Source organism: Mirounga angustirostris, unplaced genomic scaffold (genome assembly GCF_029215605.1).
Source record: "Mirounga angustirostris isolate CCGP_5_RB_7025 unplaced genomic scaffold, mMirAng1.0.hap1 SCAF_11, whole genome shotgun sequence".
NCBI classification, from domain to species: Eukaryota; Metazoa; Chordata; class Mammalia; order Carnivora; family Phocidae; genus Mirounga; species Mirounga angustirostris.
The window spans coordinates 54,676,659-54,691,265 of NW_026991719.1; the positions used below are offsets into that span (position 1 = coordinate 54,676,659).

At 40.1% G+C, this 14,607-nt stretch overlaps 1 protein-coding gene across 4 annotated transcripts in view; it reads right to left on the bottom strand.

Annotated features, from left to right (window-relative positions):
• The window catches only part of OPHN1 (oligophrenin 1), a 729,824-nt gene that overhangs the window by 231,994 nt on the left and 483,223 nt on the right, over positions 1–14,607 (bottom strand). For 2 of the 4 annotated variants that reach the window (XM_064574171.1, XM_064574173.1), the window contains 3 exons: positions 9,419–9,584; positions 8,329–8,379; positions 115–156 (listed from right to left, as the gene is read on the bottom strand). In XM_064574171.1, the coding sequence (XP_064430241.1) occupies positions 123–156; positions 8,329–8,379; positions 9,419–9,584 (251 nt within the window). In that variant the 3' untranslated portion in view covers positions 115–122. The remainder of the gene's footprint in view (positions 1–114; positions 157–8,328; positions 8,380–9,418; positions 9,585–14,607) is intronic. The other 2 variants (XM_064574174.1, XM_064574172.1) reach the window with 1 other exon arrangement.

Below are 14,607 nucleotides of genomic sequence, written 5' to 3' on the forward strand. Positions count from 1 at the left end.
GAATGTGTTCCTATCCTCTGGAACCACAAGATATTTTAGTCCTCAAAAGCTCAGATCCCATAAAGAAGGCTTACATGTTACAAGGTTCTGTAATCAGGAGTGGAGACTACATACCGGAGGCCTCAACTCTCATCTCCAGGAACTCTGCCTTGAGAACTGTGGGTAAAGGAGGAAAAATATTTCACTAAACCTCTAGAAATCAGAACTGAAAAGGCAAAGCAAGGGGATGGGTGACCCTTCCAGGCCAGTGCCAAAGAGTCCATTTGAAAAATGGGAAATGATTCCATCCAAATGTTTCAGAACATCTAGATCTATGCTTATAAGTTGGGCTACCTCTCTGGCAGATTTAGCAAGCCCAGTAACCGAGATACAAAGAAATCTCTCAGGTGTCAGAGAAACTGGCCCGAAGACTATATTCTGTGATTATTTCTAATAGGTAGAAGGGCAAGGTGGAAGGAAGGGCAAATGTCATGCAAAACAAGAATCATCCTTTGCCTTGAAGATCAAACCAACTTTCCCCAGCCTCTTGATGTGCTTATATCAGTACTAAATTAGCCTTGTCTGGGAATAGCTGGAGGGAAGAGACAATCCTAAAGAATGAAGCCCTATATAGTGTTGCCAGAATATCCCAGAAAATAGCTGGTCCCAGGGCTATTTCTGTAGCATTGTTTTTCACTTCTTTCCTAAGTCTATTTATACTTACTTCCTGAGTGATCTTATTCCCATTCATGGTTTAAATCACCACCAAATATTGAGAACCCACCAAAGGGCCACTATTCATATTGTGGTAAATGTAAATGTCCCATGAAGTTGCACAGTGGCTGTACTCAACAGTTCTACCCTTAAATTAAATCTCTGTGGGTTCAACCCCAACTACTATTCTAAGTTGCAGTTACCTACTGGACATTTCTTTTTTTATTTAAGTTTTATTTAAATTCCAGTTAGCTAACATACAATGTAATAATAGTTTCAGGTGTACAATAGAGTAATTGGACACTTCCATACAATACCCGGTGCTCATCACAAGTGCCCTCCCTATGCCCACCACATATTTATCCCATTCCCACCTCCTTCACTTTCGGTAAACATGTTTGTTCTCTATAATTAAGAGTCTGTTTCTTGGTTTGTCTCTCTCTCCATTTTTTCCCCTTTGCTCATTTGTTTTGTTTCATAAATTCCACTTGAGTGAAACTATAAGGCATTTGTCTTGCTCTGACTGACATATTCCCCTTAGCATAATACTCTCTATCTCCAAGTAGTTGCAAATGGTAAGATTTCATTCTTTTTAATGACTAATATGTCATTGTGTGTGTGTGTGTGTGTGTGTATACACACACAATGTCTTCTTCATCCATTCATCAGTCAGAAATGGGCTGTTTCCATATTTTAGCTATTGTAGATAATGCTGCTATAAACATCGGGGTGCAGGTATCCCTTTGAATTAGTATTTTTGTATTCTTTCAGTAAATACCTAGTGCTGCAATTGCTGGATCAGAGTGAAGTTCTATTTTTACCTTTTTTATTAAGATTTTATTTATTTATTTGACAGAGAGAGAGCGAGAGCAGCAACACAAGCAAGGGGAGTGGGAGAGGGAGAAGCAGGCTTCCCACTGAGCAGGGAGCCCGATGTGGGGCTCGATCCCAGGACCCTGGGATCATGACCTGAGCCGAAGGCAGACTCTTAACGACTGAGCCACCCAGGCGCCCCTATTTATACCTTTTCAAGGAACCTCCATACTGTTTTCCAGCATGTCTGACCCAGTTTGCATTCCCACCAACAGTGCAAGAGGGTTCCCCTCTCTCCACATCTTCACCAACGTCTGTTGTTTCTTGTGTTGTTGATTTTAGCCATTCTGACATATGGGAGATGGTATCTCATTGTAGTTTTGATTTCCATTTCCCTGATGAGTGATGTTGAGCATCTTTTCTTGTGTCTGTTGGCCATCTGGATGTCTTCTTTGGAAAAATGACTATTCATGTCTTTTGCCCATTTTTTTAACTGGATTATTTGTTTTTGGGGCGTTGAGTTTTATACGTTCTTTATATACATTGGATACTAACCCTTAATTGGATATGTCATTTGCAAATATCTTCTCCCATTCCGTAGGTTGCTTTTCAGTTTTGTCGATTTTTTTTTTTTACAGATTTTATTTATTTATTTGAGAGAGAGAGAGAATGAGAGACAGAGAGCATGAGAGGAGGAGGGTCAGAGGGAGAAGCAGACTCCCTGCCAAGCAGGGAGCCCGATGCGGGACTCAATCCTGGGACTCCAGGATCATGACCTGAGCCGAAGGCAGTCGCTTAACCAACTGAGCCACCCCGGCGCCCGAGTTTTGTCGATTATTTCTTTCACTGTGCAGAAGCGTTTCATCTTGATGAAGTCCCAAAATTTATTTTTGCTTTTGTTTCCCTTGCCTCCCAGGAGACATATCTAGTAAGAAGTTGCTACGGCCAATGTCAAAGGGGTTACTGCTTGTGTTCTCTAGAATGTCAGTGCTTCCCTGTATCACAAATTTAGGTCTTTCATCCATTTTGAATTTATTTTTGTGTATGGTGTAAGAAAGTGGTCCAGTTTCATACTTTTGCATGTGGCTGTCCACTTTTCCCAACACCAGTTGTTGAAGAGACTGTCTTTTTTCACATTGAATATTCTTTCCTGCTTTGTCTAAGATTAATTGACCATACAGTTGTGGGTTCATTTCTGGGATTTCTATTCTCTTCCATTGATCTATGTGTCTATTTTTGTGCCAGTACCATACTGTTTTGATCAATACAGATTTGTAATATAACTTGAAGTCCAGAATTGTGATGCCACCAGCTTGGCTTTTCTTTTTCAAGGTTGCTTTGGCTATTTGGGGTCTTTTGCGGTTCCATACAAATTTTAGGATTGTTTATTCTAGCTCTGTGAAAAATGCTGTTGTTATTTTGATAGGGATTGCATTAAATGTGTAGATTGCTTTGGGCAATATAGATTTTTCACAAAATTTGTTCTTCCAATCCATGAGCATGGAACGTTTTGCCATTTCTTTGTGTCTTCCTCAATTTCTTTCATCAGTGTTTTGTAGTTTTCAGAGTACAGATCTTTTACCTCTTTGGTTAGGTTTCTTCCTAGGTATCTTATGGTTTTGGTGCAATTGTGAATGGGATCAATTCCTTGATTTCTCTTTCTTCTGCCTCATTGCTAGTGTATAGAAATGCAACTGACATCTGTGCATTGATTTTATATCCTGCCACTTTGCTGAATTCCTGTATGAGTTCTAGCAATTTGGGGGTGGAGCCTTTCGAGTTTTCTATATAGAGTGTCATGTCATCTGCAAACAGTGAACGTTTCACTTCTTCCTGGCGTTTTGGATGCCTTTTATTTCTTTTTGTTGTATGCTTCCTGTGGCTCGGCCTTCCAGTGCTATGTTGAGTAACAATGGTGAGAGTGGACATCCCTTGACTTGTTCCTGACCATAGAGGAAAAGCTCTGTTTTTCCCCATAGAGGATGGTATTAGCTATGGGCTCTTCATATATGGCCTTTATTATGTTGAGGTATGTTAGAGGGTCCCTCTAACCCTACTTTGTTGAGGGTTTTTTTTTTTTATCATGAATGGATGTTGTACATTGTCACATGTTCTTTCTGCATCTATTGAAAGGATCATATGGTTCTTTACCTTTCTTTTATTGATGTGGTATATCACGTAGATTGGTTGTTGAATATTGAGCCACCTTGCAGCCCAGGAATAGATCCCAGTTGATCCTGGTGAACGATTCTTTTAATGTACTGTTGGATTTGGTTTGCTAGTATTTGAATGAGAGTTTTTACATTCGTATTCATCAGGGATATTGGCCTCTCATTCTCTTTTTTAATGGAGTCTTCATCTGGTTTTGGTATCAGGGTAATGCTGGCCTCATAGAATGAATTTAGAAGTTTTTCTTCCGTTTCTATTTTTTGGAATAGTTTGAGAAGAATAGGTATTAACTGTTCTTTAAATGTTTGGTAGAATTCCCCTGGGAAGCCATGTGGCCATGGACTTTTATTTGTTGGGAGATTTTTGATTACTGATTCTATTTCTTTGCTGGTTATTGGTTTGTTGAAGCTTTCTATTTCTTCCTCTTTCAGTTTTCATCATTTATATGTTTCTAGGAATGTATCCATTTCTTCCAGGTTGTCCAATTTGCTGGCGTATAGTTTTCCATAATATTCTAGTTGTTTGTATTTCTGCAGTGTTGGTTGTTATTTCTTTCTCATTTGTGATTTTATTTATTTGGGTCCTTTCTCTTTTCTTTTTGGTAAATCTGGCTAGAGGTTTATCAATTTTGTTAATCTTTTCAAAGACCCAGCTCCTGCTTTCATTGATCTGTTTTATTGGCTGTTTTTTAGGTTCTGTTTCATTTATTTCTGCTTTAGCCTTTATTATTTCCTTCCTTCTTCCTGGCTTTAGGCTTTGTTTGTTGTGCTTCCTGCAGGTGGCTTTGTGTTTATGCTGAGGGGTGGGGAGTGAAATGGCACCAGCCAGCTCCCCTGTTCCTGGAGGTATCTCCGTGAACACTGTCTCTCAGAGATGCACTCTGAGAAGAGTGAACAGTCTCTCCTCTGTGTTCTGCAGGTGTTCTTCAGATCATTTTCCATGCTGTCTCTCCCTGGATTGTTTGCCTTCCTTCTTTCCGGGAGCAGCACAGCACCTCCAGGCCTCTATCTCAGCAAAACCCATTCTCCTTTATGCTTTTCCCTCTCCCTCTGCTTCTCCCCCTGCTCATGCTCTCTCTCTCTCTGTGTATCTCTGTGTCTCGAATGAATAATAATTAAAAAAAAAAAACTGCAGGCTTTAAGCCCCACTTGGTGCAAGAATTCAGAAAATTCAACCACTCTCATTTTCCAAGCCAATGGCTTTAGGGAAATGTTCTCCTTGGGCATTCCTCTGTGTGCTGGTCTCCCTCTTGCCCTTCTCTGCAACCTCAGCTCCCTCCCCTCCACTGCACTTGAGATTCCTTTCTCCCCTAAGCCCACTCTTCACACTTCCTACCTTCTTCAATGGGGCCTCTTCTCTCCCTTTATTTGAGGAGTTTTTTCTGACAGTCTTCATGTCTATTTCTGGGATATTTAGGATGATTTTTAGTTATCTAGTTGTGTTTGTTGGATGAGGCAAGTCTAGGGTCCTCCTACTCCACCACCATCTTCCTCTCAACCTGCACTGGGCATTTCTATCTGGATATTCCACAGGGTCTTCAAAAACACTGTGTCCAAAATTAGAGCAACTTTCCCACAAAACCTGTTCTTCTATGATTAATTATTGTTACCATCCACTTAATTTTCCAAGTTAGACTTTTTTTCCCTCTTAATCCTTCTCCATTGTTCCCTGTTTTTTTAAAAGATTTTATTTATTTATTAGAGAGAGAGAGAGAGAGAGAGAGAGAGAGATCAAGAGCAGAAGTGGTGGGGAGGGGCAGAGGGAGAGGGAGATGCAGACTCCCTACTGAGCAGGGAGTCCACTCTGGGGCTCAATCCCAGGACCCTGGGTTCATGACCTGAGCCGAAGGCAGACACTTAACCAACTGAGCCACCTACTTGTCCATCCAATTCCATGTTTGAAAGGTCAGCCAGGTCTCCTTGTGCCTATCTCATATCTGTCCTTCTATTCCATTTCACTGGCAATGCCATAGGTTAGGGCCTCATCAATTGTTGCCATGATGATTAGCCTCCTAATTGGTCTCTGTCTCCAGTCTTTACTCTCCCATCTATCTTTCCCATTACTAACAGAATGAGGTTTTGTTTTGTTTTGTTTCACAACTCAGTCATCTCAGAGTATGCATTGTCATGCTTAGAAGTTAACATGATTCCCCATGGACTAAAGTATAAAGATCAAATTCTTTAGTATGTCATATAAGGTTTTACAATCTGGACCCAGTCTATCTTTCTGGCCTCACCTCCAGATAAGCTTCCCTCTTTTCACCCCCACATTGTAGCCAAAGTGCAACACTAATCACTTACTGAACCTGTCTTGCATAAGCTGTTCTGCCTTGCTGAACCCCTTCCTTCTCTTCTTGATGGGCCACTTCCCATTTTCATTTAAGTTTTAAATTTTTTATTGGTTGTGGAAGAGAGATGAATGAGGAAGTAAAGTGTTTCAAATGTCAGGCTACAGTCGGGTACAAATGGAAAGCAAAAAGGAGCAGAACAAAAGTTAAACAGATCATTATTTTCATCAGAGAGAAGAGCTTGCCAACAATGTCTATAGATGGTACTGATGTGGCTAGTCTGAGGATCTTGACCAGTGGCCAGCATGTAGATGTACTGATGTAAGTGGTGGTCACAAGGTGGGAGTATAGACAAAAGTGGTAGTTTTTTTCCTATGTGGATACTAAATGGGAGGAACCTGTATGGCTTTATGGCTCATGACACACTGGAAGACAGGTGTATCCACTTCAGTCTTGCCCACACTCCTGGCAAGATGGAATCTGGGGATAAGGAACAGGATTAAATCTAGGTTCCAGAGGCCTAAACATAGGATAAGTAGAGTGGTGCTTTAGTCTGAAGTGCCTGGTTTGGCTATAGCCCCCCCCCCTTATTTTGTGAGTTGGTCCAAGAATTCCCTGAGCAGTAGGTGACAAAGCTCAGACAGCAGTTACCAATCTTTCCATACTCTCAACATCAGTTTGGCTATAGTTTTCCTATTAGAAGTTGACCTGCCTTAAAGATTCTACTGGACTTTGTTGATGCCTCTTACATATTCTCTCTCAATACATTGGTTCCCTGTCCAAGGATACAGATGAATTCCTCATAATTTTTGGTGTATTTCTACTCATTTTTAAGCCCCAAATTAGATATCACTTCCTCTAAAAGAGTGTTCTTATAGATATACCCAGTTCACTCTGTTAATTCTAGTTTACTTCATCCCATCTCCTTGGAACTTATTTCTCATATGGCTTATTCTAGGGAGGGAGGAAGGATCACCGGGAAATAGGAAGTGGTCCTGCTCAAAAGTGGGTACTATATTAAGAGTATTAAAGAGTCTCTCTGTCTCTCTCTTTCATTTTTTTTCTCAAGAGGGACATTTGACTAAGCCTGATTTAAAAACATCCTAGGCAAAAACTTTACTGTATTGGTAAGAGAAATCTGGGAGCTTGACCTGATTTTTATCTGTTATGGTAGAATAAATAGCAAATTATTGTCTAAGGAGAACTGGACCTGGTTTAATGGCTGACTGCCAAGCAGAACTAGGGTGACTTGCTGTGCAGTATCATGTCCTGGTGAGTTAGGTCTCACAGTTTTGACTAGATGATGTTAAACTCACCCTAGCTCCACTGCTGGTAAAGGCACATTGTTCTTTTAACTGACCACCTAGAAGAGTTATACTCTTATCACCCATCAGGAAACACAATTTCAAACTCTCTAAAAAGCAACATGGAGCAAAATCACAAAAGAGTCCCTAAAGGCTGAGCAACCATTTCTTTAGGTATTCTAGTCTAAAGAGTCCCAAATGCCAGGCTTTGGACAATTTGTACCAATACCTTAGAAGTTTTAAAAACAAACAAACTGGAATGAAGGTAGGAAGGAAGGAAATAAAACAAAAAAATAGATTCCCAGGCCCCACTCCTGGAGATTTTGTTTTAGTGGGTCTAGGGTGGAAAGCAAATCTGTTTATGTTTTTGTTCCCTCAGGTGTTTCCAGGTGATTTATATCATACCACCTAATGTTTACCTATGTTTATTCTAAGGCTGTTTATGTGAGTGTTGCATTCTATATATTCTTATCAGCTGCCCTTTTAGAATATAATAGAGTCTAAATAAGTAAACTAACAAAAAAATAAGACCTACATTGAATGTCATGTTTTTTTGCAATATTACTTAGCATGTGGTTCCTTGGCTTCCAGTCCTACCTCAGGAAAACGTGCTGGCCATTAGCTCAGTTCTTACCCTGCAAGAGGCTCTCTGGAGAATCTGAGTCATTTTAGGAGATTAAAAAAAAAAAGAAAGGGACAGGGGAGAGAGAGACAGAAAAAGAGTAAAACAAACAAATAGGGAGACAGAGAGACACAGAAACAGAGATATAAGCAGAAAAACACAAAGAGAGACAGAAAGAGACTGAGAATGACAAAGACACAGAGAAAGAAAGAGTATGAGAGAGACAAATAGAATAACAAGGACAGAGACAAAAACAGATGTATAGGGTGAGAGAACAGGAAACAGAGAGACAGAACTAGGGGAGAGAAAGGGACAAACAGAGAGACAGAGATGGAACTGCATAGAAACAGAAGAAGAGAATGTAAGACAGCAACTGTGATGTTCATGATCCATTTATTAAAAAGTAACTTGGTGTCTCTTCTGTCATCTATGTGTCTTACCTTCCTGTTTTTCGGGAAGCTGTTTCAAAGAACCTGGTCCTGGAAGCCACCCTGCAAACAGAAGCCAATCAAGTCCCATGAGTTGCTCTGGAATACATATGAGAACCAACAGACAATGGACAAGACAAAAAGTATAAACCAGACAGGCCACCAACTGAAGGTCTTCCCTAGCTTGCAAAGGACCTGGGTCTAAGGAGAAACCAAATATCAGAATGTGAAATGACTCAGAGACCATAAGCACCCCCAAGGCTATGTCTAACGCCCTTTGCTTTCCCTTGGTTCAGAGTGGTCTAAGTATGTTGTTTGTTCAGGCTATTCTTATGAGAAATAAGTGAAACAAGTCCTTGGCTTCAATGTATAAATTTTTGACATTTTCATAAATACACTTAGCTACTTAATCAACATGATAGAGGCTTTGTTTTTCTTATTTCGCCCATTTTACAATTATGGAAAACAAGAGACACAAGAAAAAGGAATACTAGGAGGCAGTATATGAGAGGGGTCCCAAGCACTGGCTAAAGAGAGACCAGTCAGGCTAGTTATGACCATACAAGGCTGGTCCTTGAGAGCTGCTGTGGCCCTGCCTTCGCTACTTTATACCTGGTTCCTTGGCTTCCAGTCCTACCTCAGGAAAACGTGCTGGCCATTAGCTCAGTTCTTACCCTGCAAGAGGCTCTCTGGAGAATCTGAGTCATTTTAGGAGATTAAAAAAAAAATCATACCATTGATTTAAAAAGAAAGCCGGAAGGCACAAGTACAATGAACAAATCTGTTCATTAAATTTCTTTTAAAAACAGTAGCAATAATAAGAAAATATGAAAAATTTCCAGAGCCAAGGGAGCATGAAAACAGAAGTTAATCTTATCACCCTACAGAAATCAGGGCAGTGTTAGTGAAATCTCTCAGCCTTGGGTGCTGAGTGGAACACTCCAAACAGGGCTTGTCTGTGACATTTCCCTAGACTATGAAGTGAATGATACCCTGGGGTTGTGCACTGTATACCCTTCACAACCATTATGGTGATCCTGGAAAGAACTCCTGGTGGCCTAAGATGAGCCTTAGGCCAAGGTTGAGGAAAAACTCTACTTACACAGATGATGGGATTTCCCCTGCATTGCTAACCACAATATCTGGCTTTGGTTCTGGCTTTTGGGGAGTAGCTGCCCGGCACGGAGGGTCTGGAGGCCTCACTGGGGGACGGACGATGGTAGGCTTTTCTCCCGGAGGCCGCACTTTGCTGAAACTGTCAGAGTCTCCTGAAAGAGAAAATGTAGTAGAATGGTTAGCCCAATGGAACACTATTCATGAACAGGCACCCAATATTGGAGTTATCTGGGCTACCTCCCTTAGGGCCCACTTATTTTTGGTCATAACAACTCTGGATTTCTTTTCCATTTTTTTTTTTTTAATTCTTCCAGCAGCTTAATCCTTCAGAAAGACTATGTTTGAAACCCAGCTTTAGAACTTCTATTTGTGTGACCTAGGGTATGTCATATCAATCTGCTAAGTCTTAAGTTACCTCATCTATATAATGAAGACCAATAATACATTATCTTACAAAGATATTAAAATTTCAATTAGGTACTAACATGTTTAGTATGAGCCTGGCACATAGTAGGTATTTAGGCAATATCTGATGATGAATTTGAATTTATTAAATTCATAATTACCCAAACTCAGGCTCTTTTTACTTAGACATTGACTATTGCAGCAGTCCCCTAACTTGCCTCCCTGCTTCTATGTCTCTGGTTTCCAGGTCAGTCAATATAAAGTAAATATATATAATTTTTTATGAAGTGGATTTAGCGGGAGTTTTGGCAGGAGAGACACTGATGCACTTACACATTGCTGGTAGCACTGGACACTGGGCTTACTCTATTTACATAGCCATAAAGAATTCTGGAAAAATGTTGATGAAATGCAAAAGCATACATATGAGATAGTTCATATTTGTTGATCCAATGGATCCATTTTGGGGAACAGGCCAAAGGAATTAACCACCAAAAAATAGGAAAAACAATTGACACAAAAACATTCTTCTTAATAGAAGAAACTTGGGCCCAACCACAAAGACTAAGCAAACCATTTTGTACAAGTACTTAACCAACACATATTATACATGAACTGACAAGGATTTGGGCCGGGTCAAAAAAAATATGTGCATTTAAGTGGAAAAAATCCACACACAAAAAGTACTCATGGCCTGATGAACACGATATGGAAATTGGCATATGTACAACTATGCAAGGTTGTTAGTGGGTGGGGGGGGGATGTTGGGGAGGGCAAGTCCCACACTCTTGTGCTCTGGCACAACTGCTCTTCTCTGTCAAGCTCACCTCAATTCCAGCATGGTGGGCCTCTTCCCCAGACCAGCACAGGCCCCTGCCCACATCACATTCCTAAACCCTAGAGTTTTAAAAGTCAGCAGACTTGAAGTAATGAGCATTTGGTGTTACAAGCAACTGATGAATCACTAAATTCTACCTCTGAAACTAAAAATACAGAATATGTTAATTAAATTGAATTTAAATAAAAAATTAAAAAACAAATAAGCACCTAATGAACTTTTATTTTTCATTTGGAAGATGCATTTGTGGTTAATATTTGGAAAAATTAACTATACTGGCCTTTTTGATTTGCCAAAATGATGGAGGGACCTGCTGGCATTTGAAAGGATAGGTCAATATGCTGGATAGTCCATACAAGGAAGAACTGTCTCACCAATCGATGTTTCTTGATGAGCACCTTGCCACAAGGTAGTTATACATACACTGGACATAATACAGTGGTATTGTACATAGATCCCTTTTTCTTTCACAATTTTCATTAATGCTATTACATATAAAATTTATCTGGAAATGAGGAAGTCAATGACTTCCCATATAGATCCCTTTGGAGAAACTTATGTAAATGATCTGAATTGAAGAAACTAGAGAAACCCAAATATGGAAACAGAGTTTATTAAAAAAAACACTTAGCTCCATTTTCTCCAGGCACTGTGCTGGGTGCCTTAGAGGGTGCAAAGATGAATAAGATACGGCTGTTGCTCTTAAAAAGAAAATAAAGTGAGCAGGCTTCACTGGGATAGAGCCCGGAGAGCACTGTGCTGCTCCTGAAGAGAAGGCAGTATACAACGCGGAGTCAAATAGTGTGGAAACAGCAATCCGAAAAACCCCTGGGACATATGGTGAGGAGGTTACTTGCTCTTCTTGGAGTGCTTCCCTGAGAGGCAGTGTGCATGGAGGCACCCCTCCAGGGACAAGCTAGCTGGCACCACTCCCCCGCCCAAGCCCCTCAGCATAAACAAAGAGCCACCTGCAGGAAGCACTACGGCACCAACACAAGCTGCCTAGTCTGCTTATACCAGGTCCCACACCACTGCTCTCTGGTGGTACTGCCCTTCTCAGTCGAGCTTGCATCAGTCACAGTGTGGTGGGCCCCTTCTGTAGAAGACCAAAGAAACCCCTGCTCACACCACATCTGAATAGAAAGCTCTGCAGTGCTTCAGTTCTAGTGGAAGTATTAGTTCTCATTTCACAAGCAGACCAGAGCACACATAGTTAAAAGTTGCCACGTTTTGGCCAAGAACCAAACACTGCCCACTGCAGGCAAGGAGAACCTCTGAGGACGACTGACCTGAAGGACAGAGCAGCCACAGCACAACAGCAGAGCACAGGCAACACACACCAGAGACACTCCCTGAAGCTCTAGGCCATGGATACTGTATGGCCTCTTCTTCATAAAGCCATTACACTCAGGAACAAAAAATATTACTGGCTTTTCTAACACAGAGAAGAAGACAGAGACTTAGAAAAAAATGCGAAGACAGGGGGATTTATCCCAAATGAAACAACAAGATTAGGTCACAGCTAGAGATCCAAGTGAAAAATATATAAGTAACATGCCTGATGGAGAATTTAAAGCAACAATCATAAGGATACTTGCTGGGCTTGAGAAAAGAATGGAAGACTTCAGGGAGGCCCTTACCACAGAGACAAAAGAGTTAAAAAAGAATCAGTCAGAAATGAAAACTGCAATAACTGAAATTGGAAACAGACTTGATGGAATGAACATAAGGCTGGAAGAAGCAGAAAAATGAGTAAGTGATGTAAAGGACAAAATAATGGAAAATAATGAAGCTTAACAAAAGAGAGAAAGAGAAATTATGGAACACGAGAATAAATTTAGGGAACTCAGTGACTCCATCAAATGTAGTAACATTCATATTTTAGCAGTCCCAGAAGAAGAGAAAGGGGGGGCAGAAAATTTACTTAAGCAAATCATAGCTAAAAACTTCCCTATCTGGAGAAGGAAACAGTTATTCAGATCTGGGATATACAGAAAACTCACAACAAAATCAACAACATCAGGCCAACACCAAAACATACTGTAATTAAATTTTCAAAATATAATGATATAGAAAAAATCTTAAAGCAGAAAGACAAAAGAAATCCCTAACTTATGGGGAAGACTCATAAGGCCAGCTGCAGATTTCTCAACAGAAACACGGCAAGACAGAAGGGAGTGGCATGATGTACTCAAAGTGCTGAATGGGAACAATCTGCAGCCAAGAATACTCTATCTGGCAAGTTGTCATTCAGAATAGAAGGGGAGATAAAGAGTTTCCCAGACAAGTGAAAAATAAAGGAGTTTGTGACCACTAAAACATCCCTACAAGAAATATTAAAGGTGACTCTTTGAGTGGAAAGACCAAAACTGACAGGGACAAGAAAGGAACAGAGAATATCTCCAGAAACAACAAACAAATAATGAAATGGCACTAAATACATATCTATCACTAATTACTCTGAATGTAAACGGACTAAATGCTCCAATCAAAAGATATAAGGTGTCAGAATGGATAAAATAATAAACCCATCTATATGCTGCCTACAAGAGACTCATTTTAGACTGAAAGACACCTGCAGATTGAAAAGGAGGGGATGGAGAAACTTTTATCTTGCAAAAGGATGTCAAAAGAAAGCCAGATTAGCAATACTTATATTGGACAAACTAGAGTTTAAACAAAGACTGAGGGGCGCCTGGGTGGCTCAGTCATTAAGCGTCTGCCTTCGGCTCGGGTCATGATCCCAGGGTCCTGGGATCGAGTCCCGCATCGGGCCCCCTGCTCCGCGGGAAGCCTGCTTCTCCCCCTGCCACTCCCCCTGCTTGTGTTCCTGCTCTCGCTATCTCTCTCTCTGTTAAATAAATAAATAAAATCTTAAAAAAAAAAAAAAAAAACAAAGACTGTAACAAGAGATAGAGAAGGAACCTATATCATGATAAAGGGGGCAAACCAACAAGAAGATCTAACAATTGTAAATATTTATGCCCACAACATGAGAGCACTGAAATATATAAAACAATTAATAACAAACATAAAGGAACTCACTGAGAGTAATACTATAATAGGAGACTTGAACACCCCCACTTACATCAATGTACACCTCATCTAAGCAGAAAATCAACAAGAAAATCAACAAGAAAACAATGGCTTTGAATGACACCTTGGACCAGATGGATTTAACAGATATATTCAGAACATTCCATCCTAAAACAGCATAATACGCATTCTTTTCAGGTGCACATGGGACATTCTCCAAAACAGATCACATACTAGGTCACAAATAAGGCCTCAACAAGTACAAAAAGACTGAGATCATGCCATGCATCTTTTCTGACCACAAAGCTATGAAACTTGAAGTCAACCACAAGAAAAAATTTGGAAAGACCACATGGAGGTTAAACAACATGCTATTGAACAGTGAATGGGTCAACCAGGAAATCAAAGAATAAATTTAAAAAATACATGGAAACAAATGCAATGAAATGAAATGAAATGAAAATGAAAACATGATGGTCCAAAACCTTTGGGATACAGCAAAAGTGGTCCTAAGAAGGAAGTAGTCATAGGAATACAGGCTTAACGCAAGAGGCAAGAAAAATCTCAATTAACTACCTAACATTAAAATTAAAGGAGCTAGAGAAACAACAACAAACAAAGCCTAAAGCCAGGAAGAAGGAAGGAAATAATAAAGGCTAAAGCAGAAATAAATGAAACAGAACCTAAAAAACAGCCAATAAAACAGATCAATGAAAGCAGGAGCTGGGTCTTTGAAAAGATTAACAAAATTGATAAACCTCTAGCCAGACTTACCAAAAAGAAAAGAGAAAGGACCCAAATAAATAAAATCACAAATGAGAAAGGAGAAATAACAACCAACACCGCAGAAATACAAACAACTAGAATATTATGGAAAACTATACACCAGCAAATTG